Source organism: Buteo buteo, chromosome 22, assembly GCF_964188355.1.
Source record: "Buteo buteo chromosome 22, bButBut1.hap1.1, whole genome shotgun sequence".
NCBI lineage: Eukaryota > Metazoa > Chordata > Aves > Accipitriformes > Accipitridae > Buteo > Buteo buteo.
The window spans coordinates 14,706,391-14,727,720 of record NC_134192.1 but is presented as its reverse complement, the minus strand read 5'-3'; the positions used below and the strand labels follow the sequence as shown (position 1 = coordinate 14,727,720).

Here is a 21,330-nt window from a genome sequence, read left to right as displayed (position 1 = left end):
GCTCTTAAGACTTTTTTCCAGGTGGGCTTCTTTTCTTCACAGTGATGGAGATAAGGACTTCAAGCAACAAATCCTCCTACATCAGCATCACCCTGCAATGATCAAGAAGGCAGAGCACCCTCTTCATGAGTTGCACAAATTCTAAACCCATCATGCACTTGTAAGTCATGAACCAGCCCCATTCTGCCAAACAAGAACAGAACCTCTTCTGAGTACTCAAGCACCTTCTTAAAATAAAGGTAAGTTCTGTGAATAGACGTTAGATCTCTGTATAAGTATCTTATCTAGTGAGCGCTTCACAGGGATGCCTAGAAGCTCTTATTGAGTATTAGTGCATGTCTGCTGCAACATAGGAGATAAGAATTACAAGTCTGTTTTCATTTCATAATGCAAATTACATTCTGTTCTGGACACAGGATCAAATACTTAATTTAACAGCAAAACCCAGCAATAACTTAGCAAAAGGCATAAAACTGAATTAAGATTTTATCATAAACTACACTGGGGGGGAAAGCAATTGACATGTCCTTTAACTGCACAAGCTAGTTAACTGCATGAGCTTTGCATTTGAGTGAAATATAAGCAGGCTGGGGAAAAAAAGGACCAGACAAAGTAACAACTGTCATTCAAGAGATACAAATGCAGAACAATGACTAATTGTTTGGAAATCCCCCAGAAGTTCTTCAAATCCATGCCTGAATGCAAGTTAATCCATGGTAAACCATCAATTAACACTAACAAAAGAAAGCAAAACCAATTAGGCAAATGACCACCTAATAAACAGACAGCTAGCTAGCCAATACACAAGGAAAAGCTAGTGATACTTCAGAAAGCCCAAAGAATACCTTGAAGAGATATGCAAATGGAAAATTAATTGCTTATAATACTCCAATCTCTTGGAGTAGCTAAGCAAGAAAAAAAAAAATCAAGCATAAAGTTCATTATAGGTAGGCATTAGTGTCATATTCCTGCCAATATATCCTACCCACCTGAATCCACTAAGTCCCAAAGATACACACATGCTGTTTTAAGTTACTATTTATCTGGTCTTAGTAACATCTGAATCTGTGGTGCTTTTACTGACCCAAAAGCACAACAACCTAGAAGTATGACTTTTTTTTATTCTAGTATTATTTCCAATCATCAATTAAAATTTAGCAGGAACAAGCTGGTGGGCTTCCAGATAAGCTGGGAGCTCATAAGCTTAGAAGACAGGATCACATACATGCCTACTTGAAAATCACTTCCCAAGCAGCTAAGAATACACCTCCAAGAGAGATAGCCCATACATACACAGATTCAAGATACTACAGTACAAGTCATTTAAGCCATTGATACATTCTCACGGTACATTCTCTTTGCTCATTGGAAAGGGTATTGAGCTATTCTAAAGGTTCAAACAGGCACAGCTACTTCAAGCTGACAGCAGAGAAACACTGATTCCAGATAATTATTTGCCTGCACAAGCTACAAGACCTAGCCCTAATTTTCCAGAACCAGTCATTTGCAGCAGGTCCCTCAGTTAGAAGCCAAAGCACTGTTGCAGAAGGGGCTTGGGCAGCCAAAGGTTTTTACATTTTGAAGTTCTGCCTTACAGCTGAGCCTCTCCAACACCACAGGAAATTCAGTTTTCCGTTGTCAAAAAACTAACAACAAAAAAACAAACAGCTTTCTGCTACACTTTCTAGTAGCAACTCTTCAGCAGGCCAACTCAGCCATGATGTCAAGCCTCTCCATACTGTCAACTACTCCAACTAAAAAAGCAGCAAGTGCCTCTTGCAGCCCAGGTTCCAGAGAAGGTCTCACAGGAGGCAAGGCAAAAAAAGTTATACTTGCACTTTCCTAACTTTCATGCAAAAAAAGCCTTTTTTTCCCCCCCCAACCAACACATCACGTCAAGAAAATGTTATCTTCACAACTGTATAAACACCTTCTGCAGTCTGAGAGGCACTTTCCCCCCCCCAACATAAGCATTTTGTCCATAAACACTGAACACAAGAAACCACAAGCAGCTAGACACCAAGCCCCAGAGATACTGATTACATAGTAGCTCTGAGAAGATACAGACAAAAAATACAAGTCCAGACCATTAACTTGAAATCCCCCACAACCCTTTACACTAGTTAAAGGCTCAGAAGAAAATTCACATAGAAGTTACCAAAACAGAGCCCTTATAGATACTCACAGTAGTGATCGAGCTATAACAGCCAAGAAAACAGACGGTAGACAGCACTAAAGCTTTTTTCCTTAACTACTATAATATTTTAGCTACACTAAACAATTCAGTAGAGCCTTTACCCAGAAATATTTATAACTAAAAAAAGGCCTTAGATAAGTACAAGAAAATAAACCATAAATGAACATAGCCAGAAAATTATATTTGCAGGGAACAAAAAGAGTTAAACTAACTATTCTAGACCTAAAACATTACCTTTTTAAATAAAAACTACTTCTCTGTTAATAATTCTACATACTGGCTACACAACTATCTCCCCAGCCACCTAAGGACACACAAACACCACCTCCCCACCAGATTACTTACTTTTCCTTAGCAAGGGCCCTTTATATAAACCTACTCTACTCACCCCACCCCTCACCCCCAGCACAGTGCTCTGGAGGCTGGTCCTATAAATTTGGCAATGGCAAAGAGCAGCTGCTTATATACACTAGAGAGTTTGAAACAAGAAGCTGCTTCTGTCTGGTAAGTGTGCTAGTTTGGGGCCTTTTATTGGGGGGTTTGGGGTTGTTTGTTTGTTTGTTTGTTTTAGTTTTTAAACTAATAGCTTATAGCAATTGTAAAACACAAGATGCAGATAGGTTACGTGTGTGGGAAAGTTGTTTCTATAAAAGTGTCTAATATAAATGAATTGTCTCCCTTAAGACAAAAGGAAAGGTTCCAATAGTTCTGTGAAGCTATCTGATAACAACAGTTTGTAGGTATTAGGAGGAAAAATGTAGTAGTACTATAAGTACAATGGGAGTATTACTGGCTGCAACACATCATGACTCTCAAAAGTGTTAGGTTATTTGAGGATAAATATCTGAGAATAAGGAAATGATAGTAAAATAGACATGCAAGAAGGCTTTGTTCTCTCTACCTAGATTTATAGAGTAGAGAGGATAGAATCCCATGAGTGATAAGGCTAGTAGGGGACCAGAAGTCATATTCCTTGAGCAAGGACTGACCTGAACTGCTATCTGTGTTGATACTTGAATGCAAAGCAAGCAGTTACAAGTTAGGTGCTTGGGAGCTTGGGCTGTATCCTAATAGATGTTTATTATAGTTTGAGAGTTAAAGTTTCCTTTGTCAAGTACTTATGCTTGGTTTTGACATGAATGCTGATTCAGAGTCTTATCCTATCTAGACTGCTGTTAGCTCCTCAGGAATGCTGTAACAAAGTATGTAGCTTAACAGTAACATCAGTGAGCAGTAATGACTTCATGGAAGGCTTCTGAAACAAGGAGAAAAGAAAGGTAGCTTAAGCAACAAACAGATTTGTGTTCCATAGCATGCCTTAACATAGTGATCTTGAAGTTGCTTTTATATCCTGAAAGGGGGGGGGATGGTGTTCTACAGTAACTATACCTCTGAACAGAAACTAGAGATGTGTCAGGAGCAAAGGCTTATCTAGGTGCAACAATTATGGTATGTCTTAAAAGTTAGTAAACAACAACAACAAAAAAGCTAAATACAAAAGTTTCTGTAGTAGAACAATGGAAGTAAGTGGCAGACAAGACGTTTTATACTTACTAACAAGGGAACTGTTACATGTTTTCTGGAAAAAAACACAAATATTGGTCAGAAAAATAACATAAACCACTGATACTGCTCAAGTATGTTTTTCAATGCAGAGCAAGTGAAACCAGATCTGCTGAGTATCAGTGTTACCCCATTCAGTAAGTTATGCCTACAATTTAACTTTCAGTAAAGCTAACTATCCCTATAAAGGAAACAGACTAACTAGAAAAACAGTTCTGCTATAATTAAATTAGTCAGCTTCCTTTGTAGATGATACAAAAACCAAAAATATGTAGTTTAAGATGCAAAACTGCATGTGAGTATACTCTGTGAGCATCACTTCTATCATATCCTTAATATTTAAGACTTGTCTTCGGTTTGTTATTGTGTAGCTTCAGTTAAGTATGCAATGATAAGGCAATTAGGAAATGGCAAAAGATAAACATCTTCAAATTCTAAACTGGTTCAAGTTCCAAAAAGAAAAAGTTACATCTGAACAAAAACAATTACTTCAGTCCTTGAAATCACCAATGAAGTACAGAATGTAAATCTTACAAGACAGATCTCTGACAGAAATATCAGAATCTGGTAACTAAATTCTATTAAATGAAAGCAAAACTTGTCTGAGTTCCTCTTTTTTTCAGGGAGCCCCAGAAAAGTTGTCTTTGCCTTATTATTAACTTTAGATTGCCATGACACTGTGCCTAAAAAATCATTTCCTAATTGTATGTATACAGTATAGTGCTTACTGAAGAGATTACCTTCTGCTTTTCTACTGTGCTCTTGTAAAGTCTGTGTTTTCTGTACATTTATTAAATGTATCTCCATAAACACTTGAGGGGTGCTAGATTCCTATGAAAACAGTGGGGCTAAATGCTGCACTGGTGCAGTGCCCAATCTGAGATCTGCTGTTACTGTGCAGCTTGAACTCTTGACACTCATCAGCATTTGATCCTCAGAGCTCCTAGCATTCATCTCAATTACAACAATGAATGATTAGGACTCCTGAAAATCAGCCCCATGCTGTTTTCAAGTACTCAGGAAATGAAAACTATAAGGACCACCCCTGAAAAGTTTGGGTCAAGTGATTTGCCTCCTATCATACAAACTCAGTGGTAAGAGCTGAAATAAATACAGTTCTCCACAGAGGTTTTTCTCATGCTGAACAATATCCTCACAATCTGCATTCCTGATCTCCTTAGCTAGCCGACTTCTGGGGAAAAAAAAAATAAAATCTCTGATCCAAAGTTTGTTCACCACTGACTTTAATTCCTTATAAACTTCTGGCCTTTAGGAAAAAGTAAACCTAACCATTGAGACTAGTGCCACGATCCATATACACTCCCTTGAGTAGGCATTTTCCCTTCTGAGTAGCTCTTTCTAACAACTTAATTTCTTAATGTGCCTATGCAAGATAGCTTCAAAATGTAGCAAGTTCTATATTACTGCAGATTAGCAGCACGTAGGAATTTTTAGATTCATGATGGAGAGATTTTTGCCTTGGCCTATCAGTTCATGTAGGTCAGCTACTAGCTGGGATGGAAGCACAGTCTGCATCACTGGCTTTTAAAGTGTTGACAGCAGAGGAATGGTGATACACTGAATTTTTGTTGTCCATTACAAGCTGAGAGAGTGTGAAATAATAGTTACAGAAACCTGAGTTGTCTTACACTTTATCCCAGGTCTTGAGTCCTATGGAAGATTACATAAGGGAAAATATTCCCTACAACAGTCAAACTTAAAAGCCATATTTCTTGTAGATTACATGCAGTATAGTGAAAAACAGAAGTAACTGAAACAGTGGCTTACATCTTTTTCTGAAAAGACTGGTTTGTGACCAGTTCAGTTGACAAACAAGAGCCTAACATAAAGCAATTAAGTCACTTCCATATGTTGAAAATACCTTCTCTGCTTAAGTTAAAAGTCTAGGGAGATAACTTCAGCTGAACTGTAATATATCAACATAAGTTTCCCTGCTCACCTAGATCATTCCTCTGTGCATTTGTTTTTATAACTTTACTAGAATTTAAAAGAACACTTACAGATGAGACTGTTCACAAGTGAAGGCAGGGCACAGACTCTACTTACAGCAATGCAACACTTGATGTTGTGCATGAGCTGATTCACCTGTGCTGACAGGGACATTATTTTCTGTGTCCTTCCCAACTAATTCTGGCACTTCTGACTTCATGGTGAGACAGCTGCAGAGCTAAGCTAGCTTGACTATGCATTCTGGTTGCTAGCTTTAAACTGTTCAGCTGTGACTTGGCTCCTAGAGATTGGACAAGCATCTGAGCTGGCAGAGCAGCGTATGCCTAGGATGCCCCTGTTTATGGCAGTCTGGTGGAGTTGGCCATGAAGCATCCCTAAGTTCGGCTCCTTCATTTTGGTGAAACCCTGACCTGCGCTCCTGTGCTGTAGCAGCCTCAGGCAGTCAGGACCCGCTCCTCTGGTGAGGCTAACTTTGAATGGAGGTGGGACAAGGCAGATCTTCCTCATCACCAAGCAGCAGTGGTTCAGCTTGGTGAGCTGCTGACTCCCGTTGCATGGACAGCAACTACAGGAAGATCTAACATGCAGGCAGAAGCAAACTAGATGTCATTGTATGTCACCTTCATTGGCCTTTTACAACATCAAAACGATCTGAGGCAGAAGGCAGATCCCGGCAAGGGCTGCACTCTGGGGGCCTGCAGCTGTACGAGACCCCGGCCTAGGCCCACCTCAGCAGAAGGGAGAGCCCGAGGAACCTCCAAGGTGAGCTGCCGGCAGGAGCGTGGCCGCCGCGGCCTGCGGCGAGCTGCCCTGAGAGCCCTCACGCAGCTCCCGGAGGCCGGGCCCTTCTGAGGGAGCGGCTGGCAGGGGCGGCCGCTCCGGAGGCGGCGGTGCGGGCGCGGGCCCGGGCCCGGGCCGAGCGCGGCGGCTGCGCGCCGGCGCTGAGCCGCAGCAGGGCCCGGGCGGCGCTGTCGCCCGCCGCACGTGCCAATACCCAAAATGGCTCCCGCCCCTTACAGGCACCGATACGACGCCGCTGCCCTCGCTCAACATGGCTGCCTCCTGCCGTCCCGCGGCGGGGACAAAAAATGGCTGCCGCTGCCCACGGGGCTGAACCCCGGGTCTCACGGGAACAGCGGCCCTGCCGCCGCTCCCCTTCTCTGTAGCTGCCCGCCTCCGGGCGCCGCCGGGCCAGGACCGCGGCGGGAGGGACGGCGGGACCATAGAGTGCGGGGCGGCACTCCCGGGCGGCAGAGGCCCCGCGCCGGCGGCAGCGCGGCGGCGCCCTCTGGTGGGCAGAGGCGGCCGCTGCAGGCGGCGGGGGCTCCGCGCCCGTCTCCCGCGGGGCTCCCCCGGCGAGGGCCCGTTGCGGCCCCCGGAGGGCTCGCTCCCTCCGTAGCGCCGGGGTTGTCACCGTTTGTCCTTCAAGAGAGAAGGGCGCTCCTGCCCGGCGCGGTCAGACGGCGGTCAGTACCCAGGGAGGCCCCTGGGGGAGCCACCAGTCCCGCTGCTCCACCTGCCTGTGGTGGAGGGACACCTCTCCCATCAGCTTTGCCTCGCACCCCTACAATCCACAGCTTCTGGGTTTCCCGGAGCCCTGCTGCAACCTCCCCTCTTCCAGTATCACCTCGGTCTCTTTATTCATGCTCGGTTTTCCCTTCCCCACCGCCTAAGCTGTTTCTTGGCTTAAGTAGTCCTTCACCCCTGCCTGGTGCTCGCTTCTTCATCTCTTTATAAACTGCAACCCTATCCCCAACACTAAATATCTTTAATCTGGTAAAACAGGCTCTCTACATCCCCGGGCCTCTCCTGAGGCACAGTCCCACTGGGAAGACCCCTGCCCACAGGTTTGCTCTGCCCCATGGTACCACAGTTGGTCTGTGCTGGAGCTGGCAGAGCACACAGACGCAGGAGGTGAACCTTGCTGCTCGCAGCTGACAAAATTTGGGGCGCAGGGCTGCATGCTCATGCCAGGGGCATTCCTGGCTATTGCAATGCTTTCAGCTTACTCCTTTGGGTGCAGAGCAATGGGTGTTATTACACAATCCTTCCTGCGGTGCTCCAGACCCTCCACTGGTAAGGACTCGCATATGTACTTGATCAGCACATTTCATGGAGCTGTCCAGTGATTTTGTGCCAAAGCTGTTAATAATGGTGTGGAATAGGATCAGCTGTGGGGGTGAGTGCTGAGGCTTCTGCCTAGTCGGCAGTTGCTGTGTCACTGCAGGATGCCATCACCTGCCTGTAAATCAGCTTTCTCAGCTCCTTTGCGAATGGCAGGAGATCACGGAGGTCCCCTGACATCCCAGGCGGTGATGGAGCAAGTCACTGACATGGAAAGGTCCAAGCACCCATTCTGCATCCTGGCTCACCAGGGGCTGCGCCTCTGCTGAGACCTAGAGCTGGGGGGGGACGCAGCTGTGCCATGTCACAGGGAGGGAGCCTGGGAGATGGAGGGCATCCCCCTGTCCATCTGCAGGTGGCATCAGGCCCCTGTCTTGGAGCCTCTTTCCATCTGCTGCTTTAGCAAAGTTTGGATGTGTTGGCTCTGAAGCGTTTCCCTGGGCTCAAGACAAGAAACCGCTTTTAGCTCTGTGCTTCTGCCTTCGAAGCGTGCCCCAGTGAGTGTCAGCTAGGCCAGCTGTGGTGGCCTGGGTTGCATCTGTCCCAGGCTTCCTCTGCAAGGAAGGGAAAAGTCTCCCTTTGACAGAGGGGCTCCCACAGCCCCTTGCTCAAAGGCCTGGCGACGCACGAAGCTCTGCCCCCATCTGCCTTCCGTGCTCTCGGAGCTCTCCCCGGAGCCTTAATCCGCCTGGAGCGTGGGCTGCCTGCAAACTCCTCTGCGCTGCGGTGCGTGACGCCCCCCTGGGCCCCTTCTCCACTTTCCCAGCGGCCACGCAGCAGAGGCTGCGCCGGGGTCGGTGGGGCACAAAGCCGGTGGCCGGGGCCCGCCCTGACCCCCGGCCCTTGCCTGCTGAGTCCGCTGTGGGCAGCCCGCCTCTGCCGGCCTGTGGAGACCTGCAGGCGGCATCGGCAGCTCTGCCGGGCCACAAACACACCCAGGAGGGTGTGAGCAGGCAGCGGAGGAGCGGAGCGGGCAGGGCTCCGCCGCGCCGGGACACCCAGCTGAGAGCCCAGCCCCAGCACTCACCTCGCCTGCCGGCGTCCCAGCTGCGGGAACCCAGCGTCTGCAGGGAGCAGGTATTTCGCCCTCTTGACTCGCTGCCCCGGGGTGGCAGCCCATGCCAGGGGGATGCCGTCCCGCGCTGCCATGGGAGCTGCAGGAGAGCTGGCAGAGTGGCCAGGAGGGTGATCATCCTGGCCCTGCGTCCGGCTGAGGGGGGGGAGAAAAGGGGCTGCCCGTGCTGTTCCCGTGCTCCAGAGAGCGGGGATGGGGAGCCCAGAGCTGACTGCATGGCAGAGAGATGGGGCATGAGGCTGGGAGTGGGGGGTCTGGGCCAGGCTGTGCTGCCCTTGCGGTTTTGGGGTCACCCTGTTCCCCAAGCTGACCAGGAGCTCTGCCCTCCCTCCTGTGAGGTCAAGGGACAGCAGGGCTGGGCACCAGCCTGGGCTGGCTCGGCCCTGCGACGGCAAGGGGATCTTGCCCTGCTCGTGGCCAGCTGGTTGTCCTGTGCCAGCACCCCTGGGGCACAAAGGTCCCTGCAGGGCTGCAAGCAGATGCTGCCATGTCGGTGACTGTAGCAATGGGTTTGTCACCCCTTCAAGACCCTGGTGCCCCCCACACTAGGGCCGGGGATATGCCGTGGGGGTTGTTTGGTGGGAGCTGAAGGAGGGCTCTTTCCAGCCCTGATGGACCCTCAGCTCCTGCTGCACAGCTCTCCCCTTGGAGCTAGAGCAGAAGCTGAGCAGGGTCTGCTGCATGCCCAGCCCAGCTCTGTTTGGGACCTGAGCCTGGTGCAGGGGTGCTGCACAATAACTACAGGTGCCGCTGCTGCAGTCCTGCTCTGAGCTGGGGAACGGGGTGCCATTTGCCCTCTGAACCCTCCAGACAGCACTACTGGTGTAGATTTGTGGCGACTCCTGGGCCACTGCTCTGCCAAGCTCAAGTCCTGGCAGGAACAGCCTCTCTGAGCAGCTGAGTGCTGAAGTTTGGCTGGTGCCCACAGCCACTCCTACTGTACTTTGTACCCTGCGTGGGAGCCAGCTGGGTCGGGGGGGGGGGAGTGGGGCGGGTGGCAGGGTTTCCCTGAGCAGCTGCTGGCACCGGTGCTCTGCCTGTGTGAGCAGTGAGGGGGGCACAGGGTGAGTCCCAGGGGATGCTGGCTGAGCCCACTGCTCCCTGATGGAAGTGGTGCATCTGCTTCTGGTGACAGCAGGGGTATGAGCCTGCAGCCAGAGCCCCTGGGCATCACGGAGGGAAACTGTCTGGTCCCATAGCTTCCTGCACTTGTGTTAGGGCTGGCTCCTTTGGTGCGATCACAAAGCAGATTACAGCTGCTGATTTGGTCCCTAGAAGATGGAGGGTGCAGCAGATGTGGGCACTGCTGTGCTGCTCACCGTCCCCTGCACCTTGGCTGGCTGGACCTGCTGATGGCAGCCCCCAGACCTCCCCAGACTGCAGAAGCCAGCAGGGCAGGTTAGAGGTCCTGCTCTTGGGTTGGTACCTGTCTGTGCATGCCCCAGTGGCCACTGCCCTGTGTGGATCCTGGGGGAGACTCTGCACCCCAGCCCTGGAGCCCAACATACTGGTGGTATTTGGGAGCGAGGTGCCATGCTGGGGTGCTGCTGTGTCATGGGGGGAGACCAGGCTGACCTTGGCCATAGCAAGGGCATGGCAGAGCCACTCTGGTGTAGCTGGCTGGGGCTGGGAGGGCTTGGGCTAGCTCTGCTGCCCATCTCCAGGGCCCAGGTTGGGATGGGACATGGCCCTGCTAGGCACACCCTTGCCCCCAACATTGGAGAGGATGTGGCTGGGAGGATGTGGTCGGCTGGCTCCCAAGCCTGGCTCAGTGGTTGCAGTGAAATGAGAGTCTGGCTTAATCTGTGGGGTTATAGTGTTGCATGGGGTGCCTGGCCTGTTGGGGAGGTTGGGATGAGGAGGGGGAGCAGCTCCACAGCAGGACAAGCCATAATAAACATGGGATTTCTCAGGGTGGATAGAGGGAGACCTTCTTTGGGGCTCCCTGCTTCCTCCAGCCAAGCACCGGGTATCTGGGGCCCGCAGCAAAGTGTCCTGGCCCTCTCCCCTTCCTAGTGTCTAGGGAACCCAGTGGTAGCCCTGCACCCAGCCTGGGTGTCCGTGAGTGTAGCAATGGGTTCCCCGCCATAACTGCTGCTCCCCCCCTTGCCCCCCATAGGCTTAGACTGACAGCCATCCAGTGCCTGCTCAGCTGCAGCTGGTTCAGCCCCCCTGGGGACCCCTTGCTGTGCAAGCTGAGCTGGAGGGCTGCCAGGATGGTGCTGCCTCAGGGAGGACCTGGGCGGAGGACAGGGACTTCCCAGGCTGTTGCAGGTACCCCCAACTGCATAGCAGGAGCCTGGGGCTGCGTGGTCCTTGCAGTTGGGCTGTTCCGGGAAGCCTGGGTGCAAGGTTGTGTCAAGCTGGCTGGAGAGGCTGCCAGCCCCTGGAGCCTGCACGGTGCCCCTGGCTCCCAGGTGGAGCACTGAACCCTGGCCTGGGGAGCAGGCCATGTTCCCTGCCAGCTCCCAGCTTGCTCAAGGTTGTTGAGCAAAGGGTCCCAAGGCAGCCTGCTGAACAGGTTGGGCTGCACCTCATGCTGCCGCTTTTCCTGGCACCATGCTTTGCCTGGGGACATGACCAGCAGCCCCCCTATGTCCCAGGGCTCTGGGGCAGCCACTTGCTGGGGTACCTGGACCCAGGATGCTGCAGTGCCCCATCCCCACAGGGCCGGGGGGCAGTGTGCATTGGGAGATCTGTCCCAACACGCTGTGTGCATCCTCCTCCAGGACGCCTGACCTTTGACCTGGGACAGCCCCGGTGCTATGGCCGACCCCCCAGGCTGCTGCCGCTCCTGTGCCACCTGCCTGCTCTGCCTCTACAGCTGCCGGTGGATCACCGCCAAGAAGGAGAAGAGGAAGGGCCTGAGAACCACTAAGGTGATACCATGGGTGATGCTGAGCTGGGGCTGGCCAGCCCCTGTGTGGGAGGCTCAGAGTGGTGCAGAAGGGTTCTGGCTGGGGTGCTCAGCCTAGACCCCTTGCCACTGGTCCTGCTCCCCAGGGCTGAGCCCCAGGAGAGCTGGGGTGCTGCCTGGCACCCTCTCTGTCCAGGGACTACCCTAGCCTGGAGCAGTGAGAGGGTGAGCTCTCTGTTCCTGCTGGGAAGAGCAGCACACTGGTAGCAGTGAGGCTGTCCCCTGCCCGACTGATCATGCGTCTGTGGCCAGGCTCACGCGTGCCTGGAGCAGGGTGCTGCGCTCCCTGAGGGCTGAGCGTGGCGGGCAGGTCCCGGGGCGCTGAGTGCCTGGCAAGGCACGTGGGAGGCACGGTTCCTGGGCTGGGTGCGGCCCCTGCCGATGGGGTACTGGAAGGGGGTGACCCCAGCAATTTGTAACTTGGGAGGGGTGAGGCCCTGGGATTCTGTGAGGTCTCCAACTCCCATGGGAGTGGCAGTGCCGCTGCTTGTCCTGTCTTGCCTGGAATGCGCAAGCTGGTCTGGGCTGCCAGGTGTCCCGCTCAGCACCTGTGGCACCCTTCACCTCCCCTTATTTGTGGGGCTGGGGTCTGGAGACCCTGAAGCTGGACCTGGCTTTGGCTGGGCAGGCAGGAGCAGTCTGCATGCTCACCGCTGCAATGGCAGCTCTGAGGCACAGCACCGCTCTCCACCCAGCCTACAGATCACCCAACTAGAAGGTAACAGGACCTGGCTTTCTCCCCTTCCCGTGTACAAAGTCCCAGCCTGCTCCCAGGTGCTGCTGCATGGGAAAGGAGGCAGTTCTGCCACAGGGGCTGTCCTCCGCAGCCTGGCATAGGCAGCATTTTAGCTTGTTGTAGGAGATGCTGGTCCGTCTTCCTGTAGCATGGGTCCAGCCAAAAGACCTCTCCTGGGGAGCTCTGTTTCCTCTCCATGGGGCAGCTCAGTGCCTGGACCCATGAGGCTGGTGCCTCCTGTGAACCCCTATGCACCCTGCTGCAGGCTGGCTGCTCCCCAGGGGTCTCAGCAACCTGGCCAGGGGCTAGGTGCCCTGCAGGTGTGTGCATAGCTGTCACCTCTGGCTTTCAGTGCGACTACAGCTGGTTCCTCTTCCTGTTCTGCGTCTTCCTGTTCACACTGGTGTGGCTCTACTTTGCCATAATCATCCTCAATGATTTCCACAACTTCAATGAGTGAGTAAGATCCCATGTCCAGCCTTGCTCCCCATGTCCCCCCTGCCCCTCTGACCATCTGCTTTGCTGGCAGGTTCATCTTCAAGCAGAGGAAGTTGTGGCTAGACTGGTCCCTCCTCCTGCTCATAGCTACGGCTGTGCTGATCACCTACTCAGCTGTGCTGCTGGTAAGCCCCACTGATCCTGCCTGGGCTAGTAGGGGTACAGAGCTTTGCTGAGGACAGGCTGGCTACCATGCCCTGTGCAGAGCCAGGTGGAGCCCGCAGCGTTCAGCCTGCTGGAGCTGTGTCAGCCTAAGCATGGCCGGAGACCCTGCCTGTGTCAGGGGGCCAGAGCTCATGTGGCTAAGTCCTGTGCCCTTAAAGGGCTGAGGTGTGGCATACAGCCCAGCTCTGACATCTCCTTGTTCTTACAGGTCCTTGCTTTGTGCTTGCAGCTCTGCGGCCAGCCCTTGAAGCTGCACTGGCTGCACAAGGTGAGAGACTGGTGGTGCAGGGACATGGTGCCTGGCCTGGCTGCTCTTGCACCTTGGGAAGCTGTGACCAGCCTACTGAGGCTGCGTGTGGCTGCTGTGACACCACTGAGTGGCTGTGTGTCCCCGCTGAGCTGGGCTGCAGCTGTTAGTGCCCCAGCCACACTTCTCTGGGATGAGAATATTCCTCTTGCTCAAAGCATGCGGTTCAGAGCTCAGCTGCAAACACAAATGGGGGAAGTGGGGTCTCAGGCCTTGCAGGGGCTCAGAAGGAAGGGTAGAGGAGGATTCTGCCTGCCCTACCAGGGCAGAGTCCAGCTGGCCTGCAGGATGCTGTGTGCTCCCCTAACTGCCCTGTGCCCTGCCCCACAGACCCTGCTGATCTTAACTGCCCTGGTGGTAGCTGCAGCCTTCATAGGGCTGGGAATAAAGTGGGCGGAGGAGTGGAGAAGTGTACGTGTCTCTCTGCAGGTGAGTCACCTCGATACCAGAGACTCCCTGAGACTCCCCCGCTGTACCCAGTACCTGGCCTGTGGGGATGAACTGAAGGGTGGTGACTGGAGCCCCTATCATGGCTGTATGCCATGAGGGTTAGCTCCCTGCCTTTGACTTCTGCTGCCTGGCAAGGCAAGATGCTCCTCCTGCTCTTGCAGTCCTGCCTGGAGCAGCTGCAGTCCAGGGTGATGAACGGTGGCTGGACCAGAGCAAGGAGTCTGTTCAGTCCCCCCAGGAGCCTGTCCTTCCCTCCTTGGCACTGTGGCTCTTACAGCGGTGCTGGCTGCAGTGGCAGATCCCTGGCATTGGAGCATGTGGGTTTTGGGGACAGGGGCTGGGCTGGTGCCAACTGACACCCTGCCTTTGCCTCCCCAGGCAACAGGTCCCTTCCTGCACATTGGAATTGTGGGGGGAATGACGCTCCTTGCCTGGCCCCTGGCCAGCTTCATCTACCGCACCCACAACACAGGTAAGCCCCCTCCAAGGTCTCCACCTCCCTCCTCAGCTGGTGACCTGCTTCCTACCACCCAACTGAGTGGCACTGGTGGCAGAGTGGTGCACAGAGAGTATCAGTGCAGCAGGAACAGGTCCCCAGGACTCAGTCTGGTAGTAACACATGCTCTTGGTTGCTCCTTCTCATGACCAGCCCTTGGTGCAGCTTCAGCCCTTGCTGCTTTGCAGCTGAAGAAGGGCTATAGATGGCAGACCGAGTCCTGCAGAAGTGCTAGGTTGGGGTGCAAGGACATGTAGTGGGCCAAGAATAAATCTGCAGTGTTCCTGAGGCTGGGGATGCTATGCCTGACCTAGGGCAACCATAAGTTAATGCCAGGTGAAAGCAGCCTTGGCTTATTCCTAATGGCCTGCAAAATACTTCCTCTGTACCTCACCCCTCTATCTTCTCTGTCTCTACCTACAGGTCTCAAGGTGTTTCTGCTGCTTGTGTACTGCACGGTGATGATTGCGCTGTATCTGGCTCCCCTGGGAATCACCTCCCCTTGCATCATGGAGGAGAACCAGCTGCCCCCCAAGCCAGCCCTGGTTGGCCACCGAGGAGCACCCATGGTGAGTGACCAGCAGCGTCCTGGCACAGTGCTCAGGGTGGATGGGGCAGGCTGCTCTGGCCAGCAAAAGCCAGGCTGTGCCTGGCTGTGGGGCACTGAGATCAGACGCTTGCTGCTGCAGGCCTGGACGAGCTGTGGCCAGCCCAGTAGAGAGAGGTCCCCACACTAGCCAGGGCAGCACAGGGCTGGAGGATGGGTGGTGAGCACAGGGTGAGGTGGGTGGGTGCAGCAGCTGCAGGGCAGAGCTGCTTGCTGAGTGCTGCTGGACCAGGAGCAGGTGACTCTCAGCAGAAAGCCTGGCTGTGTAGTATGGGCTAGGAAGCAGGGGCTTGGCAGGCTCTGGCTGTCTGCACCCAGCCCTTTTCCATCCCCCATCCTACCAGGGTCATTCCAGTCTCATTGTGGTTGCCATAGAGCCCAGCCAAGCTGCTGGGTGCAGCTAGGCAGGGTGAGTGCCTGCCTCCAGCCCCTTCTTGCCCATGCCCTCTGCACTAACACCATTCTTTTTCCAGCTGGCCCCTGAAAACACCCTCATGTCACTGTACAAAGCGGTGGACTGTGATGTGCAAGTCTTTGAGACAGACGTCATGGTGAGGTAAAGGGGCAGCAGGGACTGGGAGGGAGGAAGGGGCCTGTGTATCCTGAGATGTCGCTTCCCACATGGGGCATTCTGGAACACACCTGGAGGACTGATAGAGCCCCCATTTGGAGGCAGCCCTGTTCAAAGGGCTCTGCCATTCCCACCTTCCCAGTATGGGACTGGCTCCAGCTTGGTGTCACAATGATCTGGGAGAGGTATTGGGTTTCTGTCCTCCCTGTGCAAGTTGCCTTCCAGGGCATTAGGAAGGAGGCACCATCGGGGAGGGGCACTGCTTGGAAAACAGACCCTGGCTCTAGTTCATCTCATGCAATCCTGCTATGGGGACAGCTGTTGCAGTGAGCAAGGAACTACTTGGTTCTTGGCTCGGTCTGTAGGTGCTCTGTGCTTTCTGGACACTCACCTTTTTGCATAGAGGACCACAAGTACGCATAAGGGTGGTGGTTACCCTAGCAGGGTGGCTGGGAGGGGATAGAAATGCCAGGGCAGGGATAGGAGACAAACAGCTTGCAACACAGCTTCCCTCTCTGCTCCTTTGCCAGTGCTGACGGGGTCCCATTCCTCATGCATGACGAGGAACTCACCAGGACTACCAACGTGCAGGCTGTGTTCCCTGAGAGGGCTGCACTGAACAGCACCGCCTTCAACTGGACAGACCTCCAGCAGTTGGATGCTGGCAGCTGGTTCCTGGAGGTCAGGATGCCCCTGGGGTAGCTGGTCAGAGATGGGTGTGTTTCTGGCTAAAGTATGAGCGCTGCCCTGGGGGAGGTTCTCTCTGGGGTGCTGTCCCTGGCAGGCACCTGGACAGCGTACAGAAGCACTTCCATGCCTGCACGAATCCCTTGGGTGCGGTTATGCCCCAAGCTGGGGTTTGTTCTGACTCCTCAGCTGAGTCACGGAGGAGGCTGGTTTGAGGGGAGATGTCTCATGCGTTTGCTCTGAGCTGCACAGCCTGCCTGGGCTTGGAGGCAGCTGTGGCAAGGCTCTTTCCAAAAGGTGACTAACCAACTGCTGAGCTGCTCTGAAAGCCCACAGGTGCTGGGGCTGCTTGAACTGTGCTGTTAGTGGGGAGAAGGGTGGAGGTGGCCCGTGGATGTGCAGGAGAAGGATCTGGGTGCCTGCCTGCACTGGAAAGCATGTGGAGAGGCCAGCGTAGGAAACTGAGAGCCAGAGACAGACACCAGTTTGCGAAGTGGAAGCTTATGGGGGGTCTGCCTGTGATGACTAACTCTCTCGCACCCTTGCAGCGGAGGCCGTTTCCCACTGTGCAGAGTCTTTCTGCGGGTGATCGCTACCAGGTGGCTGAACAGAGGATCCCATCCCTGGAACAGGCGCTAGAGGCAGCCAAGCAGAGCAATATCTCCATCATGTTCGACCTCCGGCCTGAGAACCACAGTGACTACCAGAGCTTCGTCAATGCCACCCTGGAAGTGATCTTACAGTCAGGCATCCCACTACAGCAGGTGAGCTGGCCGCCGCCCTGCTGTCACACCCCTGCCATGGTGGGACGTGCCTCACCAACCCCACTGAGAATCCCTGCCACCCCATACAGCACATCCCCATATGTGATCCCTGCTGGGGAACCCTGCCCAGGCATGGGGTTCTCTAGCTGGGAGAAGTTGCCAATAATTAGGGGTTAATGCCTACAGCTTCAGACCGCTCCAAATACTCTGGTTCCCCAGCACTGGCCACCCTGGTGTGTAAACAGTGACTCAGTCTAGGGAGGGGACCAACATTGCTAGCAAGAGCAGGAAAACAGTGCTCAGGCCTTCACGTCCCCACACTGCGCCACACCTCTCCTTGCACCTCCTGCTGCAACCTCCTGTGTTGCCTTTGCACTTCATCCAACCTCTGCAGCACAGGACACGTGCTGCCCTGAGGGGATGAATTAGCACCCAAATCGCTTTCCTTTCTTGACTTTTTGGGAATGTAGAGCACGAGGGGACACATCAAAGACTTGTACTGTAGTGCTGATCCAAGGTGCATTCTTGCTGCAGAGTTGGGGCCAAAAGGATGCACTGCTTGATCCATTCAAGGACCCAGAAAGGACACAACTGCTGCAGCTTCCTTAGGCTGGAACTGCTTTCTCCCCTCAGTGGAGCCTGTTGTGCTTACTTCTTGGCTGGGGCAAGCTCGTAGGAGACTGTCCTGGCTGAGATCCTCATGGAGGAGCTAAGCATGGAAGAAGGGGAGAGGAAGCAGCTGTCTGAGCAGGCCATGTGTGCCTGGACCTGCAAGAAAATACTAGAAGAGAGCAAGGTCTCTGGAGCACTTCTCCTCTGCATGTCCTCTCTGGCTCTCACCTAGGTCCTCTGGCTGCCGGATGGGTTCAGGGAACAGGTCAAACAGCAAGCCCCAGGCATTCAGCAAGTTTACGGCCGGAAGAGACTCCAGAATGAGAAGGAGCCACTGCTACGTGTCAATCTGCCCTACCAGGACATGAGCTCTGAGGAGATCAGGTGAGAGCCCTGTGCCCAGGAGCCTGGCAGCTGTGGGGCCTGGACACTGTCCCAGCTCTCTCCCAGGGGCCAGCAGAAGTGAGGGCCAGCGGAGGCTGAGTTGCTGGCGCACTGCTGGGAAGGGCAGGGTGTGTGCTGCAGCCTTGCGGACAAGCGTGCCTTATCAGGCAGGGCTGGTGCAGGGGATGGAGCTGGCTGCAGTCCTTTGCCTTGCCAGCAAATCTGCCCTGGGTCTGGCTCTCCAGACAGTTGCTCCATGTGGCTGCAAATGCTGGATCTCATCCCAGATATACAGTCCTCTCTGGCTGTACGCTAAGTGTGCCAACACCCTGCTGTCTGCTGCTCTGACCGTGGCTGTCCCTATGCAGGCAGTACCGCCAGGACAACATCTCTGTCAACTTGTATGTGGTGAACGAGCCTTGGCTCTTCTCTGTGCTGTGGTGCTCTGGGGTGAGCTCTGTCACCACCAATGCCTGCCAGGTGCTGAAGGAGATGAAACACCCCATCTGGCTGCTCGTAAGTGACCCCTCCATCCTTCACCCTGCCCCACAGCCCTGTGCCCCAGCCATTTGTGGGTCACTTTCTGCAGCAGCCCTGCAGGGTTCTGCCTGGAGGGCGGCTTTTGCCCAGTGCTGTACTAGCATGGGAACATGTGGCCCTGCAGAAGGGACTGCTGGCACAGCAGGCTGGGCTGTGCCACCAGCACACCACCCCTGGCTGGTGTTCATGGCTTGTCTTGTTGCCTTGCAGCCCAGCAGTACGTATCTCATGATCTGGATTGTTGTAGACTGCACTTCCTTCCTTGCCATCCTCTGGGCCTTCCTCTTGGTGAAGTACGTTTGATCTCATTTGCTTTCTGGGGCAGGTCTGGTGGGGGAGTCTGGAGTGTGCCCTGGGTGTCTGGTAGATACCCAAACCCAGTCGTATCTGCTGCCACCCCTCTCTGGACTCAGATCCTGGGGGGTCCTCTCCTGTCTGGCTAAGTGAAACAGCAGTGTGTGGAGGCAGCTTTTGTCACCAGACTGAGGCTAAAAATCTGGCCTGACCCTTCCTTGAGCTGCTGGATGCCTTAGTTCACACTTACTAGCTCATTCTGCACCCCAGGGCTTGGTGGGCTGAGGCTGGGGGATCTTGGCCCTGCTCCTTTACCAGTGCTGCAACCACAGAGAGCAGATCCCTGTGGGACTGTGCATCCTGTGGGGCCCCACAGTCTCCAGCTGGGAGCTCGGGGGAGGGAAGGGGGAGGCCAGACTGACATACTAACATCAATTCTATTCCATCTCCTAGGAAATGCTCCCAGAGAAGACGGCCAGCAGGTGAGTGTGCACAGATGTGAGCTCCCTGCCCTCAGAGCCACGCTGCGCCTGTGGGACTCTCCCTGGCAGGCAGTCAGCTTTCTCCAGCAGAACATGACAGAGTGGTTTGGGATGGCTGGGGGAGGGAGGGGAATCCCAGCCCAGGGAGTTCCTGTCCTGCACTTAGCAAACAGCCCTGTGGGACAGCGCTGGGGAATCCCACATTCCCCCAGTCTCCTCAAACCTGCTTTTCAGGCCGCTTCACCTGTTGCTGTGGCATGGTGGCTGTCTGTGGTGACTGTTTTATCTCTCCATCTCCGCAGAGTCTGAGACGGATGTGCTGCTCACAAAGATCAACAGCTTGATGCAAGAGTGACCTCTCCAGCCTGCATCAGCCATGGGGCAGCCAGAGCCCTGCACAGCTCAAGTGGGGAGCGCTCCTCAGGCCAGCTTTGAGGCTCCTTTCCTTTGCAGACTCCTTCCTGAGCCTCCTGTCCCCCATAGCCTTCCCTGGCTCCTTGTGTGGTACACAACTGCCCTCAGCTGAAAAGACCTGGAACTGGGTTCCCAGTTCCCACTGGAGGAACTGGAGCCTTTGCCAGGGGTTTCCTGAGGCAGGCTTGTGCCTGGGGGCTGAGTACTTACCCAGCGGTGCTGGGGCCAAGGCCTCTGCCCTGGGCTTTGGTGACTAGTAGGGACTTGAGCTGCTGTTCGGTGCAGGGGAAGGGCAGCCTCTGTCTGTCATCAGCAGCTCTGCAGCTAGCGATGGGAAACCCTGTTTAAAGTGCTGCTCCCCTGGGGGCTACCCAGCCCTACGGCTTGAGGAATAGGAAGGGGGGTAAAGGGGGGTGGCTTTTCACAAGATGAAGGGGGAGCTGAATTCTTCCCACCCCCATGCTGGACACAAGTCCTACCCCTGCCCTGCTGTTGGCTTCATGCTTACAGGCCAGGGTGCTGGCACCCCATGCAGCAGTTAGTGCCTGTTGCTCTGGTGGGGAAAGGGAGCAGGGGGCTGGGGGTGGAGGGTATCTGGGGTTGGCAGGACCACGGTCAAGCTCCTCCCGCTGCTGCAAGGCTGCGGAGGTGTGCGGGGGCGGGGAGCGGTGGACGCGGCGTCGGGCACTTTGCAGCAGGGCCTTGACCTCGGACAGGGGCGTCGGGTCAGTTTAACGTGTTCCTGCCTATTTATGTCAATAAATCAGCGGAGCGGTAGACAGACCCCGAAGGGGTGACTTGGGCGTAAGCGCTTCTTTCCCCTCTCCCGCTCCCCTGCACCCCCCTACCTTTACCCGCGGGGTCCCGGCTGCCTGGACCGCTGCCGGCGCCGGCCGGGCGCAGCGCAGCCGGTGCCGGCCCGGGGCAGGCGGCGATCCGCGGCGCGTCCGTGCCATCTAGTGACAGCGCGGGGAAGCGGTGCCGGGGGCCGAGCGGCTCCTCCGGGCCGGGCCCTCCGCAGCGGGGAGGGAGGGGAGGCCGCGCCGGGCGTGCCCGCCGGGGTTCCCGGGGCGGGGCGCGCACGCCGAGCCGGCCCGGCGGGCTCCGAGCAGCCGCGCCCCGGGGCAGAGCCGCGGGGTGCGCCCGGCTGCGGGCGCGCTCCGGGTGTCGAGGCGCTCCCGGAGGCGGCGCCGGCGGGAGGCGGGCGGGGGCGGCTCCTCGGCCGGTTCCCGCGGGGCGGGGCGGGCGGCGGCTCGGCCGCTCGCGGGCTGGCACCGACCGGAGCGGCCGCCGGCCACGGCGGAGCGATGATCCGCCGGGAAGGTAAGGAGCGCCCTGCCGTGCCCTGCCCTGCCGTGCTCTGCCCGCGGCGCCGGGCGCCGCGGCCCACCGCGCTCAACAAGTGTCTGCCCTGCCGGTACCGGCACCGGGGTTGCGCCCGGTGCCCCGCGCTCCTGCCGGGCTGCTCGCGCCCTC

General features: G+C 55.0%; 2 protein-coding genes across 9 annotated transcripts in view; both read left to right on the top strand.

The window, feature by feature from the left end:
• Positions 1–2,653: 2,653 nt before the first annotated feature.
• GDPD2 (glycerophosphodiester phosphodiesterase domain containing 2) lies at positions 2,654–20,644 on the top strand. Of its 4 annotated transcripts, none has more exons than XM_075054158.1 (16): positions 2,654–2,701; positions 11,660–11,809; positions 12,936–13,039; positions 13,113–13,206; positions 13,455–13,514; positions 13,884–13,982; positions 14,382–14,475; positions 14,923–15,068; positions 15,580–15,662; positions 16,208–16,358; positions 16,913–17,128; positions 17,973–18,124; positions 18,493–18,640; positions 18,875–18,957; positions 19,412–19,440; positions 19,743–20,644. In XM_075054158.1, the coding sequence occupies exons 2-16, from the start codon at positions 11,696–11,698 to the stop codon at positions 19,793–19,795; spliced, it is 1,626 nt and encodes a 541-aa protein (XP_074910259.1). In that variant the 5' UTR covers positions 2,654–2,701; positions 11,660–11,695; the 3' UTR covers positions 19,796–20,644. The 4 variants fall into 4 exon arrangements, with proteins under 4 accessions (XP_074910259.1, XP_074910258.1, XP_074910257.1 ...); XM_075054157.1 differs by lacking the exon at positions 2,654–2,701 and adding an exon at positions 10,016–11,204; XM_075054156.1 differs by lacking the exons at positions 2,654–2,701; positions 11,660–11,809 and having other exon boundaries at positions 11,918–13,039; positions 13,476–13,514.
• A 356-nt stretch (positions 20,645–21,000) lies between these two features.
• Positions 21,001–21,330, top strand: part of DLG3 (discs large MAGUK scaffold protein 3) — an 80,870-nt gene continuing 80,540 nt past the window's right edge. For all 5 annotated transcript variants that reach the window (XR_012653962.1, XR_012653961.1, XM_075054025.1 and 2 more), the window contains exon 1: positions 21,001–21,177. Coding sequence is in view for 3 of the 5 variants with exons in the window: in XM_075054025.1 (XP_074910126.1) it covers positions 21,162–21,177 (16 nt within the window). In the remaining 2 variants the exon portion in view is untranslated. The remainder of the gene's footprint in view (positions 21,178–21,330) is intronic.